Source organism: Epinephelus fuscoguttatus, linkage group LG20, assembly GCF_011397635.1.
Source record: "Epinephelus fuscoguttatus linkage group LG20, E.fuscoguttatus.final_Chr_v1".
NCBI classification, from domain to species: domain Eukaryota; kingdom Metazoa; phylum Chordata; class Actinopteri; order Perciformes; family Serranidae; genus Epinephelus; species Epinephelus fuscoguttatus.
The window spans coordinates 19611737-19633227 of NC_064771.1; the positions used below are offsets into that span (position 1 = coordinate 19611737).

Genomic DNA, 21491 nt, shown 5'->3' on the forward strand with positions numbered 1-21491 from the left:
TTGCGAGCTGGGGTACCAGTACATCCCAGGTATACACAATCAGATTGAGATCTGGGGAATGTGGAGCCACGGTCGATGCCTTAAGCTCTGTGTCATGTTCCTTGGGCCATTCCTGACAGGTTTTTGCAGTGTGGCATGTTGCACTGTCCTGCAGGGGGCACAGCTAGGGAGTGCGGTCACCATGAGGGGGTGTACTTGGACTGCTATGGTATTTTAGAGAATGAAGCATGTCACATGAATGTCAGGATCCAGTGTTTCCCAGCAGAACATTGCACTGTGACGAGATGATCAGTGTTATTCACTTCACTTTAATGCTGTGGCTGATCGGTGTATATGTAGTTCAACTGAATACAGTACAAGATATTCAATGCTCAAATTGATGGACTTTAATGTTTTTTTATGAATATACACTCAATTTGAATTTAACGCCTGTAACGCGTTAAAAGAAGTTGAGACAAGGGCCTGTTTACCACAAGATTTAAAGACTGTTGGTGTGGAAGAATGGGCCCAAAATCCCATCTGAACCCTGTGAGAGGTTAGCGTCTTCATACAAGCATTGCAGACAAAGACGTCTCCAAATCTTAATTAAATTTAGTTAGCATGGTCAACAATTTTTTCTTGTGCTATTCCATGTTATTGCACTTAATTTTTGTGGGTTGAAATGTTACATCACCTCCTACAAGAACTTAAAGACAGCATCAAACAAATAAATAGGCTACAGACAAATAGCAAGGTTACAGAAACAAAAGAGATATAATTAACCAGGAACACACTGCATTGTAAGATTGTGCCAAGACTGCTTTTTGTCAGAGCAGCGTCCTTGGTCCAAAACAGCAGAATATTTTTCCTGGCAGCAAAAGTCAAAAGATTGAAGAGTCTCTTGTGTTTGATATTTGTAATGGGACCATCTGGGAGACTGAATGAGAGGCACATAGGGTCTAATTCTGTTTAAGCACCAAATATAACACAGTTCATTCACAATATTAGACCAATAGCTCTGTAGCTGCCAGACTTAGAGTTACACTTGCAGCAGAGAGGAGGCGTATTAGCATCCATTTTGTTTTTGAGAGCAGGTGTGTAATGTACAGTTCTGAACTGAGTAGATTTGGTTGGATTACAGATAGATATTTCCAGAGCATGGATCCACACTTCCTGCCACTCCAGGTCGTCAGTAGAGATGTGCTTTTCCCAGGCTTGCTTAGTAGCTTGGTAAGTAATAGTATCTATCTATGTAAGAACACTAATGTGTAGACGAAAGGTAAGTTCTAAAAAAACAACTGTACATTTACTCTTATACTGACATCACTCTCAAGTACATTGGGAGTAACAAAAACTGGAGTCTACGTGTGCACACTTACTTGGCCAGTAAAGCTGATTCTGATTGATCTGCTAATAAACCTACAGGGACTTAGTGTGAATCAAGCTTATGGCAGTTTTCTGGAGGCACATCTCCACCATCTGCCTGACACAGTGACATCAAATGGACTATTTTACAGTGTATAATGCGGTTCATGGTACAGATTTTGGCATCGCTTCAGGTTTACTTCCACTGCAGTACCACTAGGGGGCACCAGATAGCCACCAAACACCACAAGCACTTAGAATAACCAATTTTATGGTACACTGTTCTCTTCAAGGTAGATATAATTAAAGAGCAGGAAACAAATTTAAAAGTTGTGTGGCAAAATAAAATGACAGACTAAAAGGCTGCCCATGGTTGGTTTCACTGCTACATTGTTTGCTCGCTCTGGTGCCTTCACCTGATTGGTGACAGGCCAAAACAGCAACACAAAAACATTCCCCTCTGTGTAGCCTCACATCAGCTCCCCCTCCTCCGTGAAAGAGGACTTATCCACCCGTGCTGCAATTCGTCTACAATCTTTAATTTGAAGTCACTCCTACCGGAGCGTGTTCCCTCAGACAGAATTACGCACTGTAGCCTGCTATTTACATTCACAGTCTATTGAAACAGCACATCAGTGGATCTCTGTACCAAGGACGCAGCCTGTGAATCACTGTCTGAATGCAGCTTTTCATTTGTTGAAGGTGTTCTTTTTCCTCCTGCGTGGATGAGACCTGGACAAAAAGTTGGCACTCGCAGCAGACTCCTTTGCGTAAAGGACCGCGTGTGAATCATGTATTGCGCAGAATCTCTGCTCACTTGCGATTAATTTACAGGAGAGAGGCGCATCTCCACCTCACAGGATGCGAGTGGCGCGCTGAGTGTGATTGCATGCTTTTGGGCAGGGGGTACCAAACTTGCGTAAAGAGCCCGTCTCTGCACAAGTATTGATCGCTGGTCACAGTTAAGTGATTGATACAATGTCAGCCTTGCGGAGGAAATTTGGCGAGGACTACCAGGTGGTGAACACCAACCGGAGCATGACTTTTTCCGCACCGGCGAAGAGAAAGCGGCAGCGCTTTGTAGAGAAGAACGGCCGCTGCAATGTCCAGCACGGTAACCTTGGCGGGGAGACCAGCCGGTACATCTCGGATCTCTTTACCACGCTGGTGGATCTCAAGTGGCGCTGGAACCTCCTCATCTTCATCCTCACTTACACAGTTGCGTGGCTGGTGATGGCTTCAATGTGGTGGGTGATCGCCTACATCCGCGGCGACCTGAGCCACGGCGGCCACGACTCGTCCTACACCCCGTGCGTCGCCAACGTCTACAACTTTCCCTCCGCGTTCCTGTTTTTCATCGAGACGGAGGCGACCATCGGCTACGGCTACCGCTACATCACGGAGAAGTGCCCGGAGGGGATCATCCTCTTCTTGTTCCAGTCGCTGCTGGGCTCCATCGTGGACGCCTTCCTCATCGGCTGCATGTTCATCAAGATGTCGCAGCCGAAGAAGCGCGCGGAGACGCTGATGTTTAGCCAGGACGCGGTCATTTCGCAGCGGGACGGGAAGTTGTGCCTCATGTTCCGAGTGGGGAACCTGCGGAACAGTCACATGGTGTCCGCGCAGATCAGGTGCAAACTCATCAAGGTAGGTTACAGGTTACACAGTACGCAATGTGTCCAATAACATCACCACACAAGTAGGCACACAAGTAGGCGCACTTTGGCGCAGTGAGGACATGCCTCTTCAAATGTCACCATCAAAGCTCAGGCTAATTGACAGTCACTTAATTTGTTTGGAAATCGCTCATTGTGTTTAAGTGCTTTGCAAGTCATGCGTTGAATTTCTATTCATCTCCAAAATTGATTGCATTCCCTGAGGGTCTCTATGATTTGCAGTGGCTATATGCTCTTAACATGAGGGCTCCAACATAAGATGTATTTTAATGAGTTACCATTTATCCCCTGCAGCAACTACTTCATAGCTGGATTGGCCCTGGACACATTATAGTGTTTCTGCTGAGTGTGATGACTGCTACACAGCCTGTAGTAAGTTCAGCCTCTGCTCCCTCTGTCCACAGAGGAGATGAATGGGCCCCAGGGGGACAGTAGGTGGGAAACTAGGCGTATTGACTAAAAGATCAATTGGACCAATTCCTTCACTGAGCACGCCACAATGTGGTAAAGACTGTTTCTTGAGGTCAGTCTCGCCTGAAGACGAAAAAGCCACTAATCTGAGGCATTGAGAGCTATCGATACCTTTGTGTGAAGTGTATTTCAGTGCTGAAGGAATCCTGAGGATGAAAGGAGCCGAGGCAGCTGCTGGCTATGATGAAAGAGACGTTTTAGTGTCAACTTCACAACTGAGGGAGCCTGAAACTGCAGTGCCAATCATTGCAGTTTCTAAATCACACCAGATTTTTTTTTTTTTTATTACCAAATGTGTTTCTGAAGTCTCAACAATCATTTTTGTTCTCTGCAGAATTGATGACTAAAAGATGGACAGCATTTGTTTTCTACCATGCACCTATCACATCACATATAGTCTGATCAGAAGCAGATTTTTTTGTGCTTTATGTGCAAGCATAGGTGTAGATTTAGGGGGGACGCAGGGGACACGCCCCCCTAAATATTAAGAACATGTGCATTTGTGCCCTCCAATAAAAACATGAAAATAGCAGAGGACTTTTAACGAAATCAAAGACATTTACACCATATATTGCTCCAGAAAAGGTGCAAAAAAAAATTCACCAAAATGAGGGAAATTAAGTGTTTGCGTCCCCCCAGTGATAAAACAAAACGCCGATGTGTGAAAGCCCCACATTTTCTCGCTCTGCACGAACATCCTATACATGAATTCCACTCCAAACATCAGCAGATATCTAAAGGACAGCGGTACTTTGTTGTGACAGGGGGAGTTAGTCGTGCTTTAGTCGTCTCCGCTGAGTAGCGTGATGATCCCAAGTGACAGTTTACTTTCTGAGCCTCGAGGGAGACTCACCAGAAAGCTCCCGGCATGTTAATATGGTCAGAACGCTTTGTGTTGCCGCTGAGATTGTATCCGGGCATATGATATCATTAAAAGTAATGTTTTCTGCTTGGCCGTTTTTCATTTGATTAGGGTGAAAGTATCCATTAGAGAAATAAAAGTCACCCAGTTTCACACATTAAAAGCCGCAACTCAATAACTTATTATCGCTAATGTTCCGGCCTTCTCTGGAATGCGCTTTATTTCATTTCATTATCATTTGCCCTTTAATTAACGGCCTAGAGAGGCAAAGAAAAATATGCTGTGTTAATTGCAATTAATCAACACAGCATCATAACGGCACAAATGCTATATCATCAAGTTTTCTCCCTCCACAGAGGCTGATAGTCACATTGAGAGAGTTTAATATTCTGTAACAGTCTCCTTTAATGCTTTCAATGGGTTATTTCAAATAGAATGAAAGCAGAAGCATATTCACCCATGGGGCATGCTGTCATGTTTGACCTTGCTCAGATTTGTCCGTGTTCCAATGGTACAGACATCGCTTTAGTAGAGTTAACCCTTTTTATGATACATGGAGCCACTAGTGATTTATTATTAAATAAAACTTGTCAGGATAATTTAGATTAGGGCTGGGCAGTATATTTATATTAAATCGATATCATGGTATGAGGCTTGCAACATGATCTCATCCCTACTTGTCATATTTAGCCGCTTGGGCAGAAGCCACGGGCGTTAGTGAAATGACGCCGGGGGCAACCTTTTGAGCTGTATGAAGGGTGAGCAGTAAGAAGGGGTTGGCAGTTAGGTTAAGGTGAGAAAACTACTTGGCTATGGTTAGGAAAAGATCACGGATGTCGCCAAAAAATACCTGGCTTTGAGTGCCACAACACAGTGGTGAGACGGGGTCGGAGGTCAGGTTTAGGCAATAAAAGTACTTGGTTATGGTTCAAAAAGATTGTGGATGTTGCCAAAAAACCTCCAGCCTTGAGTGGCCCAATGCCAACTCCTGGGTTAAAGCCCCAACCTGGACTCACTCCGAGGTCGTCGAAATCCGGCACTTGGGCAGCGACAGTTATTGACAAAAAAAAAAAGTCGTCCTTTAGCATTGGCATGATACGCAGCTGGTCTCTGTTATAGTTTAACAGCGCTCTGCAGTGTCAGGGGCAAACATGGCAGGACAAGAACCAAAGTTAAGGCGGGGAAAGTTCCAGTAGGGAGAGTGATGTTGGTGTAAGATTCTAAAGCCAAACCCTTCTCATTTTTCCTAAACCTAACCACGTGTGTTAGTTGTTGGAGGAAAACGTCAACTTGCGTTGTTGTACTGACGTAGTGCTTTTATTTTGAAAGAGACAGTATGTAAACGGTAAATTTCCCGTGAAAACAGAAGTGTATTTTAAAAGAGGATAATGCATGTAACAGGCATAAATGGACATAGCCTTCCAGAACGTCAACAACAGATGCACCCAGGATACCTTTCATGTCGTATCTGGACGTGGAAGGTCATAACTAAAGATCCATATGTGACGAGGTCGGAGTGAGAATTGAAAAAGTTCAAAGTCCAATACTCTGCGTGTCATGACACAGTTGCATTTACATTGGTGTTGCCATACAGCCCGGTGCATCTCACACAGACGCTAAATGGCGCCGCTAATGTCATTATACTGTAGTATCACCAGGGACACTGCCCATGTGGTGTATTTCGATACTCTGGGAGTGAGACCAGGCTTACTGTCTTAGATTCTGAATTCTGGTAATATTGGAGTTTGTCTTTTCCTGGTTTGAAGGCTGCATTACAGTAAAATGATGTAACTTTATGAACTTATCAGACTGTTCTATTATTTATCTTTACCCATGTAGTCCTTATATTCACATTACTAATGATTATTCATTGAAAATCTTATGGTGTAAATTTGTGAAACCCTACAATATCATCCCAACATTTATACCGAGGCAAAAAATAGCATGATTTTTGCTTTCCTCCATATCATCCAGCCCTAATTTAGATTATAACCTTTATTTGACGTTTTAAGGCACAGAGGAAAAGTGAAAAACTTGTAGTGTGAGCAGGTCAGATTCACAACATGAGAAGCAGAACAAGCTGCTGCAGTGCTGTTGCAGAGTAGATACATCACCAGCACTTTGGCTACACTGCACCTTACTCAATCTTGCCTTTACCTCTGAGGTGGTTTTTTTTCCAAAGTAAATGAACCTGCCTGAGCCTAATATAATTACTGCAAAAAGGGAACGCTTGTTGTTTGAAGTGTTCTCAACCATCTGTTTTGCTGAATTTTTTAGTTCAGTAGACCTTGGCTTTCTTTCAAAGATCAGTTGATTAGATTTATGTGACGATCCTGATCTGGGATTTCGGCCAGTAAATGATGATCTTTCATTAAACCATCTTTTAAGCCACAGTTATTTGTGTGTTGGTGGAAGGTCAGACATCCAGGACTTCGCTAATTATCTGCTAAAAGGCATCACGTTGATGTGCCATTAATCCTACCCTGACGACAAACGGCTAAGAATCAAAACGTGCTCTCTAAGTCATAAGTCATAGTTCATAAAGGAATGTTTCGTATGTTTTCATGGGTTTACTTGAACAGTTTTTTTTTTATTCAAGATCAAATATGTTGCAGGACACCACTGTAGCCTTGCTGCTGAACAGATGCAGTATTCTTATGTGTTTTTAAAGCACACAGTGATGTTTTAGAGCCCATAAAACAATGTCATTGTGGCACCAGACTGCACAGTAAGACACTGTAGAGTAAATTGACTACATCACCCCGTAGTACTATACCTCACTGTAGAAACAATGCTGCGGCATGTGTTCAGGTAATGCACAGCTCAAGGTCACTGTCAGATGGGTTGCCCACAAAACTCACACGAGAAATGAGACATGCAGTAAATCTTAATGACGGAGCTGTGTAAATGCATGGTGGCATGGCAACTGCAATCAATTCCCAGGGCGAGGCACAGGTTGTAAATTCTTATGGGACTTGGATACCTGAATAAAGTTGGTGACATTCTGCCCTTGTGTTATTTACAGTGCCACGTACTTGGTATGCAGCAGTGCATCTGTAACTTTTTAATGTTTGTTAAAACAGCAAACCTGTCGGGAGACCTCGTTTGCTTAAAATAAATGGTGTGTTTGTAACAGTTACTCACAGAAGCACATTATGGTGAAGCATATTTTGGTGCAGTATTTGAACACCCGTCAACTTTTTCGTTCACACTTTTTCATAATGATTCAGGAAGTGGTGATAGAAGACTTTTATCTCACATTAGCAGTTTGTTTCCATCAGCTATCTACGTAAGTGTCAGCCTTGATATCGCCAAGTTTTAATGAAATACTTTGGAAGAACTAAAAAATCCTGCAGAATGTTGAGCACTTAATTCATCACCTTCCAGCAGCCATATAGGTGGTGCTGCTGCTGGTGCTGTCTGATTGGTGGTTGGCTGTTTGCCTCCATGAATTTTACCAGTTGAACGTCTGAGAAATGAATAGAGTTGTGAGGTGGTTCTGGAAGTCTTTTTCTGTATTACCATTTCAAATCTTAATAAAAAGAAACAGTACGCAGGAGATAGTGGTATCTTGGGGTGTGGACTGCAGATTGCAACCAGCTAAAACTCGTCTCATGTGCAAAGCCTTAACTCCTGGTTAGAACTCCTTCAATGTTCATTTTTTAGGTTGGGTTTTTTTTTTTTTTTACAAAGTCGAATTATCTGCAGAAGTGTCTTTCTCCCCAAAACAAACAGACCTGGTGACTTAAACTGGTAACACTAAAAAGAAGCAGCAGTTTCACATTACAAATTAGTGCTCACATTTTTTCTGATCCAGACTTTCACGAGGTTATTACCAGGAGCTGAACTATCCACAGAGGTCTCCTCCTCTCTTAAACAATAAAGCAAGAATGAAGCAGTTTCATGTTAAAAATCACTGCTTTTTTCAGACAATGTTCAGCTTGTCGCAAACGGGCCGCTAGACCAGCACCTGCTAACATGTGCTCACCTTTATTTGTCTGATAACTTAAGATCTAGCATTGAGGAGGATTTCAAAAGGAGCCGAATTATCCGCAAAGGTCTCTTCCTCTCAAAAACAGACAGAACTGGTGATTCAAAGTGGTAAAAACACCAAAAGTCGTTTCGCATTAAAAAATAAGTTTTTCGAATGCTGCTCGTCAGGCTGCGAAATACAGTGACCGACACAAGGAAGCATAAATGTGAATGGCCCTATCTAGAGCCAGTGTTTGGTGTGTCCATTCTGGGCTAATGTAGAAACACAGCAACATGGTGATCTCCGTGAATAAGGATCCGCTCCGTACGTAGACATAAAGAGCTCATTCGAAGGTAACAAAAACATGCTCCTTATTTTCAGGTGATTACACACTAAAGAAAACATACTTATTATGTTACGTTCCACATATATTCACCTAAATCCTACACATTGGACCTTTAAGTGATTCGGTCAATGTTACGTAATGACAAATTAGTCTTTTGAGTGAGAGGAATATTCCATTAGATGCTATTTTTATTGCAGTTAGATACAAATTTTGTGTCAGTGGTGACTATGTTGGCAGAGCCTACACTTCATTTTGTGACTTAGCTATATTCAGACTGCAGGTGAAAGTGGCACATATCGAAATGTTTTGCTCACATGGAACTCAAAACAGTGTGAACAGCTCTCCTTACATGACAGCTGGATTCTCACAATATCAAGAGATCACATGACAATTGAACAATTGATCAAATGAAAACTGATCTTGTCAGGCTTCAAGTAGCTGCGTTTGCACCACCAGTGGTTCAGACCGATCAGCGCCTTCTGTGTAGCTACTGGCAGCTAAGGTCACAGTTTTAGGTGTGTGTGACGACACAGAGACAACTGTTCCCTCAAAAAAACCTGGCGGCTCCGAAAGAGGTTAGGGTAAATGCTGCAATAGCATCAGTCATATCAGAACTGGAATTTAACAAGAATAGCAAAGAACAGCACTGAAGGCTTTTCTAGATGGAAAATACATGTTTGCTCTTCGCCTGACTGGCGTGACAGACGGATGGTTCTTCGTATCACCTGCCAAGTATTTTTTTTTGAAAGTGCCTGCCCTTTTCCAATCAGTTTCCAATGATGGCTTCTCAGATGGTTCTGTGGAACGAACCACATCTGTTGCATCAGGGGAGTGAACAGCACAAATCACATGGAAACTGATCTTAGGATCCCAAATTAATTTTGATTTGGGCAACTTTCATATGTAGTTTTAAATACAACTCTTAATTTTTATGATGCGACCTCAAATTCATGCAATGTTTACATCACTCTAGATCAACATCTGTCGCAATTCTGTGCTAGTGGGAGTCACTTGGTGAAAAACAAAACATATCTTGTGGAGAGGCACTGACAGATGCAGTTAAGTAACCTTTGACATCCTGAAAGTTTGAATGAAATCTGTTTAAGTGAAGTCATTCACGTCACGATCCCACCACTCCTGGCTCCGACTCCCCATCCACACACACCTCCATACAGAAGTAGCAGCCATTGCTACACAAAAGGCCATTGTTAAAAATTTGGCTCTCCTTCTCCTCATCCTCATTATCAACAACTCATAAATTCAGTGGCTTCCACTGCATATCATCTCATCAATGAAAGAATCAACGCTGACTTCAGTGGCCTCCGTGTTTACTTCAGTACAACAGCGTGCTGCATATGATGTATTCTTTTGTGTAAGCAGGTCACGTCAGGACTGTGACCAGTTCGCACTGGAATCTAAAAACTAACGTGGACAGCCAAACACAAAAATCAGATTTGAGCAATGAATCCAAATTGAGCAGCACGAAGGCTTGCATTGTGAACGTTATTTCTTGGCAGGACTGTGCGTTTCTCTACATCCATTATGCATATCAACTTAAAACGATAACTGTCCTTGAATTTCAATTAATATTAATGCAGCTTGCATTAATAAATCAATAGAATGCAGTGGTGCACTGACCCTGCAGCACTGGCACAATATGATTTCAATGTAAAGACACATGCACATGGTTTGCCAACAGAGCACGAGGAAACACACTCATCCTTTCAGGGAGAAAAAACAACAAAAAGAGAGAGACGGAGCCAGAGAGTGACAGCTGGGTGGTGCTCATCAACGTCAACAGAAGCTTGTCTCAGTAGGTTGGTACGCAGCAGGAGATAAGTGATAAGGGCTAGTTGTGGCAGATAGACCGGCATGTATGCAGGCGTTTAGCTAGACAGGCAGGCAGACATGTCAGCATGACCCGCCACATCTGCCACCATCTAAGTCTGAAGGATGGGCAGAAAGAGAGACAAAAAGAAAGACAGTTGAATTAGCTTCAATAGTGCTGTCGACAGATTGGGAACAGCAGCTCAAGTGTGACGTCTGTGTGAACGTTACGTTTGATGTCCAGCTCAAAGGTTCCTGCTGGACACACAAATACACAGCGGCATTAAAGATGTACACTGTGCACACACTTTCTACTTTTCGCTGTTTGTGCGTCTTTGCATCACTTTCACATATACACCTCGCACGCGCACACACACACACACACACACACACACACACACGCACGCGCGCGCACACACACACACACGCGCACACACTGTCACCGAGGAGGAAGTGAGTCACCAGGATTCTAGAACCTGCTTTCACTCAACCTGAATCTCAGGTGGCTCAGTAAATTAAGCACTCCCTCTATATCAGGTCCTCTTCCAAAGGCCATTAATTCCCCCCTTGTGGCACAGACTGTTTAGCGGCAGTAAGAGAACACACAAAGCTTTCACCTTGTTAAAACCACTCAGCGACAGGCAGGTTCCTCTCTCTTTGGCAAAGGTATAATTTTGTTGCAATGAAGCTGTGAACAGTATCTAAAAAATAGCGGCGTCACTTTCGCGACTAGAATTTGCTTTAAATATGACTTCCTGGGAAATTGGTTTCCAATCTCATTGACTTGTATGAGCATTGCTGACAAATGGGACACCTGCCTGCACTCTCTCAGTGACAAGTTACATTTTTAAATGATTGGGTGAATGTAATACAATTAATATATAATCATGACAGGCTTTTTAAATGATTTCATTTGCTCCTCCCTCGAGACGGAGGAAGCTTTTCCAGAAGATCAACAGTAAAATGGAAAAATCAATTGCAAAGGCATTACACTTGCATTTAAATGTTTGCCTGTGTTTTTTACACCTTATTACATCTAAGAGACGCTGCAGGAGGATGGGGCAGGAAGCTGCTTAATTAACTGCACACAAAGTACAATTAAATGAAAATATCAAAGGGAAACTTAACTACCTAAAGGCGCATCAATTAACAATGCTATTCATAAATCAGACATGTCACATATGAACATAATACCAATGAACAATACTCTGCTGAAAAATGGATTTAAATGTGTATTTAAAGGAACAGTTTGACATTTTGGGAAATATGCTTCTTTAAGTGAGATGATAAGATTGATACCTGTCATATCTGCTTGTTAAATTTAAGGCCATAGCCAGCTGCTGGTTAAATTAGCTTAGCATAAAGGCTTGAAACAGCTAGCCTTGCTCTGTCTGAATATTGCAAAATAGTTTCTGTATATATTTAACAAGATATAACATGTTAATTAGCGAGCTTTAAAAGTGCAGATAGGTGGATTTTGTTGTCTTTGGACAGAGCCAGGCTCACTGTTTCCCCGTTTACAGTCATTATGCTAAGACAACCGCAGAGACTATTTCTGACCTGTAAAACATGTCAATCTATAGATAAATTCTGCTTTTCTTCAGTTGACTGCACTGTGCACCAACTGGTTCAGGTGGGAGCTAGCTAGCTACCATTGCGTCACGATCCAACAGTATTGTTGTGGAAATACTGTGCCCACCCTTCAGACTTGCCCGGGTCATCCCAGTGGGTAAGTGGCTCAGTTTTGATTGCAAATCCCCTTTATCTTTGTTAACCTTGTTATTACTGCTTGAACTGTTAGCTGCGAACTGTTGGTGGTGCTAACATAGTTAACAACGCTAGCAAGGTTTTGCAACGCAAAATGAAGCCACTTACTCAGCGGGGCTATATCTGGGGTTGGCTCCTGCTGGCAGGATGGTGTTACCAGTGGTAATCGCCGAATGAACAGCGCCGCGAGCTAGCCTCCTTTCACACCATTGGTGGCTTTGAAATGCCTCGCGAAGGCTCCCTGAGTCAATTGAACATTGAACTAAATGGGAAAGGCCTCTTGTATTTAATTTAATTTTGCATTTTTCTTTTTACTAAAAAATAACCAGTTAGTTACCAGCTAATAGGTGGGGACCAACAAAAACAACATTAATTGAGACTGACAAACATTAGAGTGGTATCAATTTTCCCATCTTTGCAGAAAGAAAGCAAATAATTACTTTCCCAAAATGTCAAAACTATTTTTAACTCCATGAGTGGATTCAGACCCAAACCCCCCTGTGTTGGCATTAATGCTGAATATACCATGCAGACTGGTAGATTAAAGGACAGGCAGATGGTGTGGGTTTTTACAGCTTCTTGTATCTTTGTACTCTTTTCTTATTTACCCGGGCATGCAGACTTTTTAACATTGTTCTGTTTTACAAAAACATCCCGTCTGTCTTTGCTTTCAGAGTTCGTTCTGATATAACTTCAGTAGACATGTGACATAGGTTCCCTGTCTGCATATTCTGGGAGCGCCCATCACTGGTACAGGATGATGGGTGACACTTTCCCCCAGCAAGCCAGGGATCTGTGGGCGCAGACGTCTTCCTGTGAAATGTCGCACCCTTCTGTCCTCAACATCACTGTGAATACAAATGACAGTTTGTTTGCCATCTGTGGACCAAGTGGCTCTTCACTCAAAGGGCCAGGGAGGCTGTACTCTGCATACAAGTCAACATTAGGGGACAGAGAGAGCTATTTCAACTGAGTCAGAACAGAATATTACATAGTTTAGGTTAAAATTTAGATTTTTTCCCACTCTTTATTCACTTGTGTTGATAGTGGTAACAAATAGACTGAAGCAGGGTTCTTATTTTTGACCCTTTGGGTGAAATAAACACCTTTTCCTTTGTAAATCATTCACTCTTGACGTTAAGAGGCTTGCAATTGCAATCTCCCTAATTCCATGTTTTCATTTAACAGCTAAAAGAGTACTTTATTTGATTGAGCTTAGTTTCCTGAGAGCGAGCACTAGTGTCTTCTCCATAATCTAATGATACTTGTTTTTGAGGCCGGGCTACCGCAGAGAGTTTTAAAGTGCTCCAATGTGCTGGCAATGAGAGTAAAGGATTAGTTTCTCAAACTACAAATGTTACCAGTGCTCATGGTGCCTAACAGATGATATTTTTTACATCCTTGTTCTCATCTTTACCCAGCATGTCTGCCAGTAGGTGCACAGAAAACGACATCAAGGTCCTGAGAACACTTTTTTAGTGCCGTTGCCTCTCCTGGGCCTTCTGTTCTGTTATCTATCACCAAACGCCAAACATGTCAAAATGTTCATTTCTTTGTACTTTTTACATCAAAATCCTGTGTCTGCCAAATGTGTCAAGAGTTCTTTGTTGACTCATCCAAGTCTCAGAGGCAAATAAACAGAGATTCAGCCACCCCTTCTCATTTTACAAAACTTGCAAGTCTGTCGAGCAAACTAGCACTAAAGCAGCAGGTCAGAGGCATTTAGGCCACATATCCTCATACAATTGTTCTTGTGATATCCTACACATTCGTGCACCTACCGGTTAGGTTTAGGAAAAGAATCATGGTTGGGCGCTGCAACGTTCCACATGTGCGTAGGCTAACTTAAAATAACTCAACATTGACTTCTGGTTTCACACAGGACATGAACAGCAGTCTCTTGGGTCAAAGTCCTGCGTTTTTGTGACTTGTCCACAAACCTGATCTCCTTCTTTATTTGTTCTTTAAACTAGGGCTCAGTGATAAAACGATAACGGTAATAATCAAAATATAGTTTTCAGATGTAAATAGAACAAATGTTCGATAAAAGTTTGATAGAATTAAACAAGGCAAACACTGGAAGATTGGGGTTGCTAATACTCTTTAAATGCTTGTTGCAACCTGCGATTCAGTGGAAGATGAGAGCAGCCACTGACACCGACATCAACTCATCTAATGCCAACAGTATGATAGCAAGTTAATGTTACGTCAGTTGCGGCTATTTCAGTAGAATGAAATGACGTAAGTAAATGTGTATAAATGTAACATTAATAAAACTTTAATACATTAACTCATCTGTGATCATGATTTCTGTCTGAGGCACGTCAGACAGATTTTCATTGGCAATGAATTAATGATCCCATGCTGCTTCATGACATCATTGAAGTCTGTCTTTTGTTATTGATTTGATTGAGGAACGGCAGACTGTGCATTTAAAACTATGGAAATTACTAGCAACAGTTGAGATTTCTTTCTGTTGTTTACTCCGTTTGCTAAAAATCTTACAAAATGTTTTAAACCATCTGCACGAGTTTGACATGCTGCTTACCAGAATTAAGATTTCTTTGTCTATTTATGGTTTTATTTTAGAGGTTATTTGATTCTAACTGTTTGACATTTACCTCAGATGTATGATAATTATTGACATCGACTGATGTGCCCATTTTCTAACATTTCAGGCCATATCACCTATCCCTACTTTAAACTACAGCACCTGACTTTTTCCTTTGCTACCATCACATGAATCAGCACAGTCTGCCCCACATGGGTCATGTGATTGCAGCTTCCTGGCTCACAGTTATGTGGGTTATACACAAATTATAGTGCATCACTTCTTTTCGTAGGTTTAAGTTCAAATAGTGACTGAGAACAGTCTGATTTAGGAGCAATCATTTTGCAGCAACATCAATATAAAGCCTGAGGCTCAGGACAAAAGTCTGGCTCTTTTCCTTCCTCCCCCCCATTATTGGGATGATGGAAGCAATCCTGAACAACTATGACCACTTCTAGTTTGGAGGCTTTGTCCCACCTGCTTTTGTGCTCTAAAATTAATTCCTTCTTCACTTTAACTTCCACCCTAACATCCTATTTCATGTAGAGCTATGTCTAATCGCAGAGGGAAAAGACCTTTTCAAAACTTTAACACAGCTTCAGTTGCACTCCCATCAGGGTTACATGCACATATACGTATACAGTAGTTTTACGGGGGTTGTGGATGAAAAATGTCCTCTAAAGTGGCACATAATACCCAACAAAACTTTCCTGGCTGGCAAAGTGGCCTTGTAGACTGCACACCAGTTACCCTCAGGCAGGGTCATAAAACCCCTGAAGCCTCATGACAAAAACCTTTTAATTCTTTTGTAAACAAAGACAGGCCTTGAATATTGGATGGAGTCCACTCATTCTCTTAGGAATTCAATACATATTTTAATCTGAGTCTTCACATAGGAACATAACCCTAGCAGAGTGCTAAATATATTTTGTATGTATGAATGATTCTCTGTCAAAATCTGCAGAGACATGTAGAAACAGCTGTTTGCAGCTCATTGTCTGTGGATTGCCTGATATCGGACAGAATTGTCAACTTGTTTCACTCCATTTCCATCTTCAGTCTGACATTGTGTCTACTCTAATTTCTGTGGGGGGAAGGAGATCCGACTTTCCATAACCAATTACAAGAGACCAATGTATCTGCCTGAATGGGTCAGGACCATTAGCACTCTCAAATGGTGCGCAGATTCCTCTTTTTTGGCGCGGTGGAGTCGACCCCTTGTGGCAGCTGTTAGTGAGCCTTAGATGCGCTGGTAGTGGGGTTTGGTACCTGTGGACAGAGCCAGGCTAGCTGTTTGCCTTTGTTTAGCAAAGTTAAGTGGCTGCTGGCTGTAGCCTCTTATCTAGTGTACAAATATGAGATTGGTATTGATCTTCATCTGATTTTCTTCAAAAAAGTGGATAAGTGTATTTGTCAAGATGTCACATATCACATATCACATAAATACCACTATATTTACAGCATTGACATATTTAACAGCATATCTGAATATATGTTGTTTCCCTCTCAGTACGTACTTTTTAAAAGGTACATTTTTTAATGTTCACAATCCAACGAGAAAATTAAACTGCCAAATATCCATTATATTATTACAGTCACCAAGACGCATTTAAATTCTAATGGAAAAATTTAAGCAAAGTAATCAAGTTGCTGTAACTGCACTGATTAACGTCAAACACCAGCGCTCAAGATAATAACTTTTTAAGAATCACGTTTTTGATTAAAAATACCCACTTGACATTTCGAAGAGAATAATTCAAACCACAAACGTTGTTGCGTTAAATATTTCAGCGCTATATATTCAGTGGTATTTAAAATCAACATAAAACATTCAGTGGTGGTTAAATTTCACATCTAGGTATTCACTTGCTTCTCCTGCTCTGAACTTGAAGGATTACCCTGAATAACCACTCATAAATAAAAATGTAAATGTTATATGTCCTGTTCATTTGTGTTTCCAGTCTCGGCAGACCCCAGAGGGCGAGTTCCTGCCACTGGACCAGTGTGAGCTGGACGTAGGTTTCGGGACGGGGGCGGACCAGCTCTTCTTGGTGTCACCTCTTACCATCTGCCACGAGATCAACACCAAGAGCCCGTTCTTTGATCTGTCGCAGCGCTCACTCATGAACGAGCAGTTTGAGATTGTTGTCATCCTAGAAGGAATCGTGGAGACGACTGGTTAGAACAAATTGTTTTTTATATACAGTATATATACTGTATATATATATATTATTCCTAATAACTTTGAATAAACTTTCCATTCCCTAATCATTTCATCGTCATTTAGCCTGTGGCATGGAGCATTTCTCAGTAATATAAAATAAAATATTTAAAGGAATGTTTAATTTCATGGTCTTTAATTATTCAAAAGCACAAGCTCCTCTCCATCTCTGTCGTATTTCTTTTTTTCATATCTCTGTCTGCCTTTTCCCTGAAGCTATTCTTCAATTTTCAGTTCTGCTACCTGCTTCTGGCTGTGTGTCCATTTTTAGTTAATAGCTCACTTTCTACACATTTCTTCATGCTTTTAGTTATCTCCTTTTTGTCTTTTTCTTGTCTGTACTTTAAATATTTCTCTATATTTATCTCTCCTCTCTCCATTGCAGGAATGACCTGCCAGGCGAGGACGTCTTACACCGAAGATGAAGTCTTGTGGGGCCATCGTTTCCTCCCTGTCATGTCACTGGAGGAGGGCTTCTTCAGAGTCGATTACTCCCAATTCCACAACACCTTTGAGGTCAACACGCCTCCCTACAGTGTAAAAGAGCAGGAGGAGAAGTCCTCGTTGACGTCGCCCAACTCTCTCCCTGTCGCACCCACCCCCTCCTCTCCTCTGCTGGGTAACGGTGGCCGCGGAGGCCGCAGGGAAAGGCTTCTGTCAGCTGACTATGCAGACCATGTAGAGGACCAAGCCTCCAGGCTGCCCAGCAAGCTCCAGCGCATGAGCTCTACCAAGGAGGAGCACCTCTGGAGGGGACTGAAGACGGGGCCAGCTTTGCCTGGGGGGAAGGCATCCAGCACAGGAGACCTTCCGCTTAGCATTCAGAGGCTGAGGTCCAGCTCCATCCCGGTTGCGCGGCAAGGACAGCTGGAGGAGCAGGTCCAGCTGCTGTCCTTGGATGGAGAAGCTGAGGAGGGTGAGCTGGAGAGACACAGACTGCCAGCAGCCATTAGCACCATCTCTGCCCCAACCCCAACCCCAGTCCATATCCCCTTGGTAGGGAGTAGGCCAGAGGACAACCTGCCCGCCAAACTGCGCAGAATGAACGCTGACCGCTGACTTCTTTTCTGCAGACTACTTTTAACTTTTAAGACGTTTGAAAATTGAATCAGGCTTGATGGGCATTGCATAAAAATAAAGACTACTGTGATATAAGTTTTATTTTTTTTCTGCAGATTTCGGTCAGTATTTTACATTTACTTATGGGCTCTCTACTTAGTTGTCTAATGCCACAAATAGAATGACAACACCAATAAGCCATCCATCCGCTCATACTGTGAGTCATTTTTGATAGATCACCATCTGTGCCCCCCCACTGACCTCGAACACTTCTGCCCTTGTGCTTGTTTCTTTCACTTAATGTTTATAGAGTTGCATCAAAGACTTTATTGTCTCAAACTACACTTCTCTCAACTAATGAAGCACCAAAGTGATTGTCACAAATAAGACTGATCTGAACTGACCATTCGCTAACCCCCTCCCCCAGAACAGTGATTGTCTAATCATAGCTTAGCAACTGTAACTAGGCACGGCAGATCTGTCAAGCTTTGGATTTCTCCACATGCCTCAAACAGTGTACATGAGGCTTTAGTGAGACAAAAGACCCACTGAAAGCAGCATGATGCAAAGTTTTCCCTCATTTATTTTCTACGGGGTGTCAGCAAAATAATTCGAAAGATACTGTGGGCTTCCTTGTGATGCAGGAGTGACCAGTGATATGAAAATAAGGAGGGGTCAAAAGTTAAACATTTTTAACTGGATGCAAATGAGGGCGAAATTAGCTTTGTTTGCTTCTTGTGGGTCTTCACAACAAGAGTGGTACCTCTACATTTAAAGAGTTTGGATCAGCGTTGCCAGATATGCGATAATTGTTTTTGTATGATAATTTTGCCCTCTACGATGTACGATCCATACTGACAAAAAGTGCCATAATGTACTACCTTTTCTGATGATAACAATTAGCAGTTGGTTTCAGTATCATTTTACTTGATTTCCTGATGTGTTCAGGTGTGCAAAATATGGATCCTAGGGACTCTTAGGGACTCATCCCCTCTTCCAGACATCCTAGCTACATAAGCTTGCATTAAAACATTTTTAAAAAGCAGGTATATTTGTAGGCACGTCAAAAAGTTGTTTCCATACGTATTTTGTTAAATTACACATTATTTATACCTATTTGTTCTTGTGCTTATGACTCACAGATGATCTTTTTTTCAAAATACAACATTTTAAAGCCTATTTTCCACATGGCAACGCTGGTTTGTATGGTGGTATATTTCTTTTAACCTTTCAAAACCAAAAACACAAGCAAAAGTGTGAGAAATGGATTAAACTGTGTGTTTATATGCTTTAAAGTAAGCATGTCTGGCTAACAAGCTTAGTACCTGTAGTTTGTGGGGTTACAGCAAGCGACAACCTCCAGCACTGAAAAACAAAGCCAACACGAAGTGCAAAAAACTGCAGTCTTTTAAATGGCCATTTGAGGCTGGCTCCAGAGGCGAGTGTGTCCCAATATACCCCCATGTTAAAATGCTCAACTTTAACTTAAATAAACATGTCTACAGCCTGGTACAAAAATCAGTTTTGGTCTGTATAGCTAATTTCCCTCATCATGACAACTGCACAGACGGTAAATTTTTATGTAACTCACCGGTTACATTTTTATTATGGCTTAAAATTATGCATATTTAAGGGGAGGGCCACATGAGTGACAGGCTGTGTGATCCATCCACCACCTCAGAATGCCTCCTTGGGCCGCTCGGGACCACTTCTTTTTTCACTCCCGTCAGCGCATTGGTCACATGATCACAGCCTTTCAAAATACTTGGGTTATGCACAAATTACTGGCTCAACATTACTTGGAGTATGTATAAATTTTGACACATTACTTTTCATAGAAATACATATGAACAGTGTATGAGAACAGCCAGAGTATTTCCACACTGTGTGGAAGCTGATCCTGGAAGCTATCAGAGTGTAGCTAATGTTAGCAGCTCTGTCCCACGGGTGAGGATGCTGGCTTTTTACATGGACCTATTAGCTTTAGCTTGAGTGTTTTAGCACAATATTGTGTATGTAGCCATCAAGTGCATATTTAAGACCATATTTCATCATTTTTAGGAGAGTAAGGTAAAAAAAATATTAACAAAAGTATCTAATTTTTAGCCAACTCATGAAGCTAATGTTAGCTTAACTAGCTAGCTAAGGTACCGCTGGTTGCTGGCTGGAAATGGTAAACCTGCTTTTGTCTACCTCTGTGTAAAATGAAGTATTGTTCGATTGCTAAGAATTCTGTGTGGTAGTCTGCCACCGTAATCACTGTAAACTGCATATGTGCCGTGTGAGAATGAAAGCTTGACAGGCATAGTGACAGTAACTGATGGGGCTTAGCTAATGGTCAATCAATGTAAACTGCATAAAAAAGTCATAAAACCCTGAAACACAAGTCAGGTTGATACACTATATTTATTTATCACTGGTACTGAATATTTGTTTGTTTGAATGCTCATTTGATTTGTATGTTTACTACTGTACAATTTTAACTATTTTTTACCTCTGGGTGCAGTGTTTGCATTGGCCCGTTATACGCATGGGTGACAAAATGTAATCACAGTTTTGGACTCTTTTATCATGAACTGATTTACAAAAATGTAAAACAAATATTTGGGATTGCAGGGTTGCTGACATCAGGGGACACGTGTATTATTGCTAATATAAAAGGTAAGATAAAACTTCATATTGCAACTGCTAAATAATAAATTATTTAAAATCACAAGTGTTTCTGTGAGTATGTTATTCTTTTTCCATAGAAATGCTCACCTTTTCTGTGGGACTGAGTTCAGCATTTAAAAGGGTACTTCACTAACTTTCAACAGCCCCCCGGCAACCCTTCGCTGGCTTTTGGGCTGTTGCCATAGATTTCAATAGCTAGATACCAGATGCCAAGATGGTGCCTATTCATTTTAATGGAGTTGGTCGCCTGGCACATACGGCAAAAATGTTTTCTCCCTTCCTGGTTTACTCATGTGGTATGCAGCCCATTGAATACGCACAGTAGTGTTCTCCAGCTGTCTCTGCCCGCAAGTTCCCGCCAAACATAAAACCACCATGGCTCAAAAAATTCAAGACTAGAAAGATTCATAATTGACCTTGTGTGCAGTTGGAGGTGTCTTGTCAACAGTTTTACGAATGTAGTGGGACACTACTGTGCATATTCAGTGGGCCACATACCATGGAAGTAAACCCAGAAGCTAGAAAACGTTTTTGGTGTATGTGTCAGCTGAGTAACTCCATCAGAATGAATAGGCGCCATCTTGGCATCTAGTATCTAGTATGACCTTACCTCTTTCTCTTTCAAACTCTGACCAAAGTCCAATCTAACAATAAGGTAGTGCTGATTGAATATATATTAAGATTATGTTCCTGCATTGCCTATTTCTCACCAGCAATGTTT

General features: G+C 41.7%; 1 protein-coding gene across 1 annotated transcript; it reads left to right on the forward strand.

Annotated features, from left to right (window-relative positions):
* Nucleotides 1-502: 502 nt before the first annotated feature.
* On the forward strand, nucleotides 503-20779 carry LOC125880351 (G protein-activated inward rectifier potassium channel 1-like). Its single transcript, XM_049562699.1, has 3 exons — nucleotides 503-2991; nucleotides 16779-16995; nucleotides 17424-20779. Exons 1-3 carry the CDS (start codon nucleotides 2323-2325, stop codon nucleotides 18095-18097), a joined length of 1560 nt encoding a protein of 519 aa, XP_049418656.1. The 5' UTR covers nucleotides 503-2322; the 3' UTR covers nucleotides 18098-20779.
* Nucleotides 20780-21491: the final 712 nt, after the last annotated feature.

Excerpts from the sequence above, each read along its gene's own strand:
- LOC125880351 (XM_049562699.1), top strand. The coding sequence starts at position 2,323 with ATGTCAGCCTTGCGGAGGAAATTTGGCGAGGACTACCAGGTGGTGAAC. Across the intron at positions 2,992-16,778 it reads TCAGGTGCAAACTCATCAAG|TCTCGGCAGACCCCAGAGGG; the intron begins GTAGGTTACAGG and ends TTGTGTTTCCAG. Across the intron at positions 16,996-17,423 it reads AGGAATCGTGGAGACGACTG|GAATGACCTGCCAGGCGAGG; the intron begins GTTAGAACAAAT and ends TCTCCATTGCAG.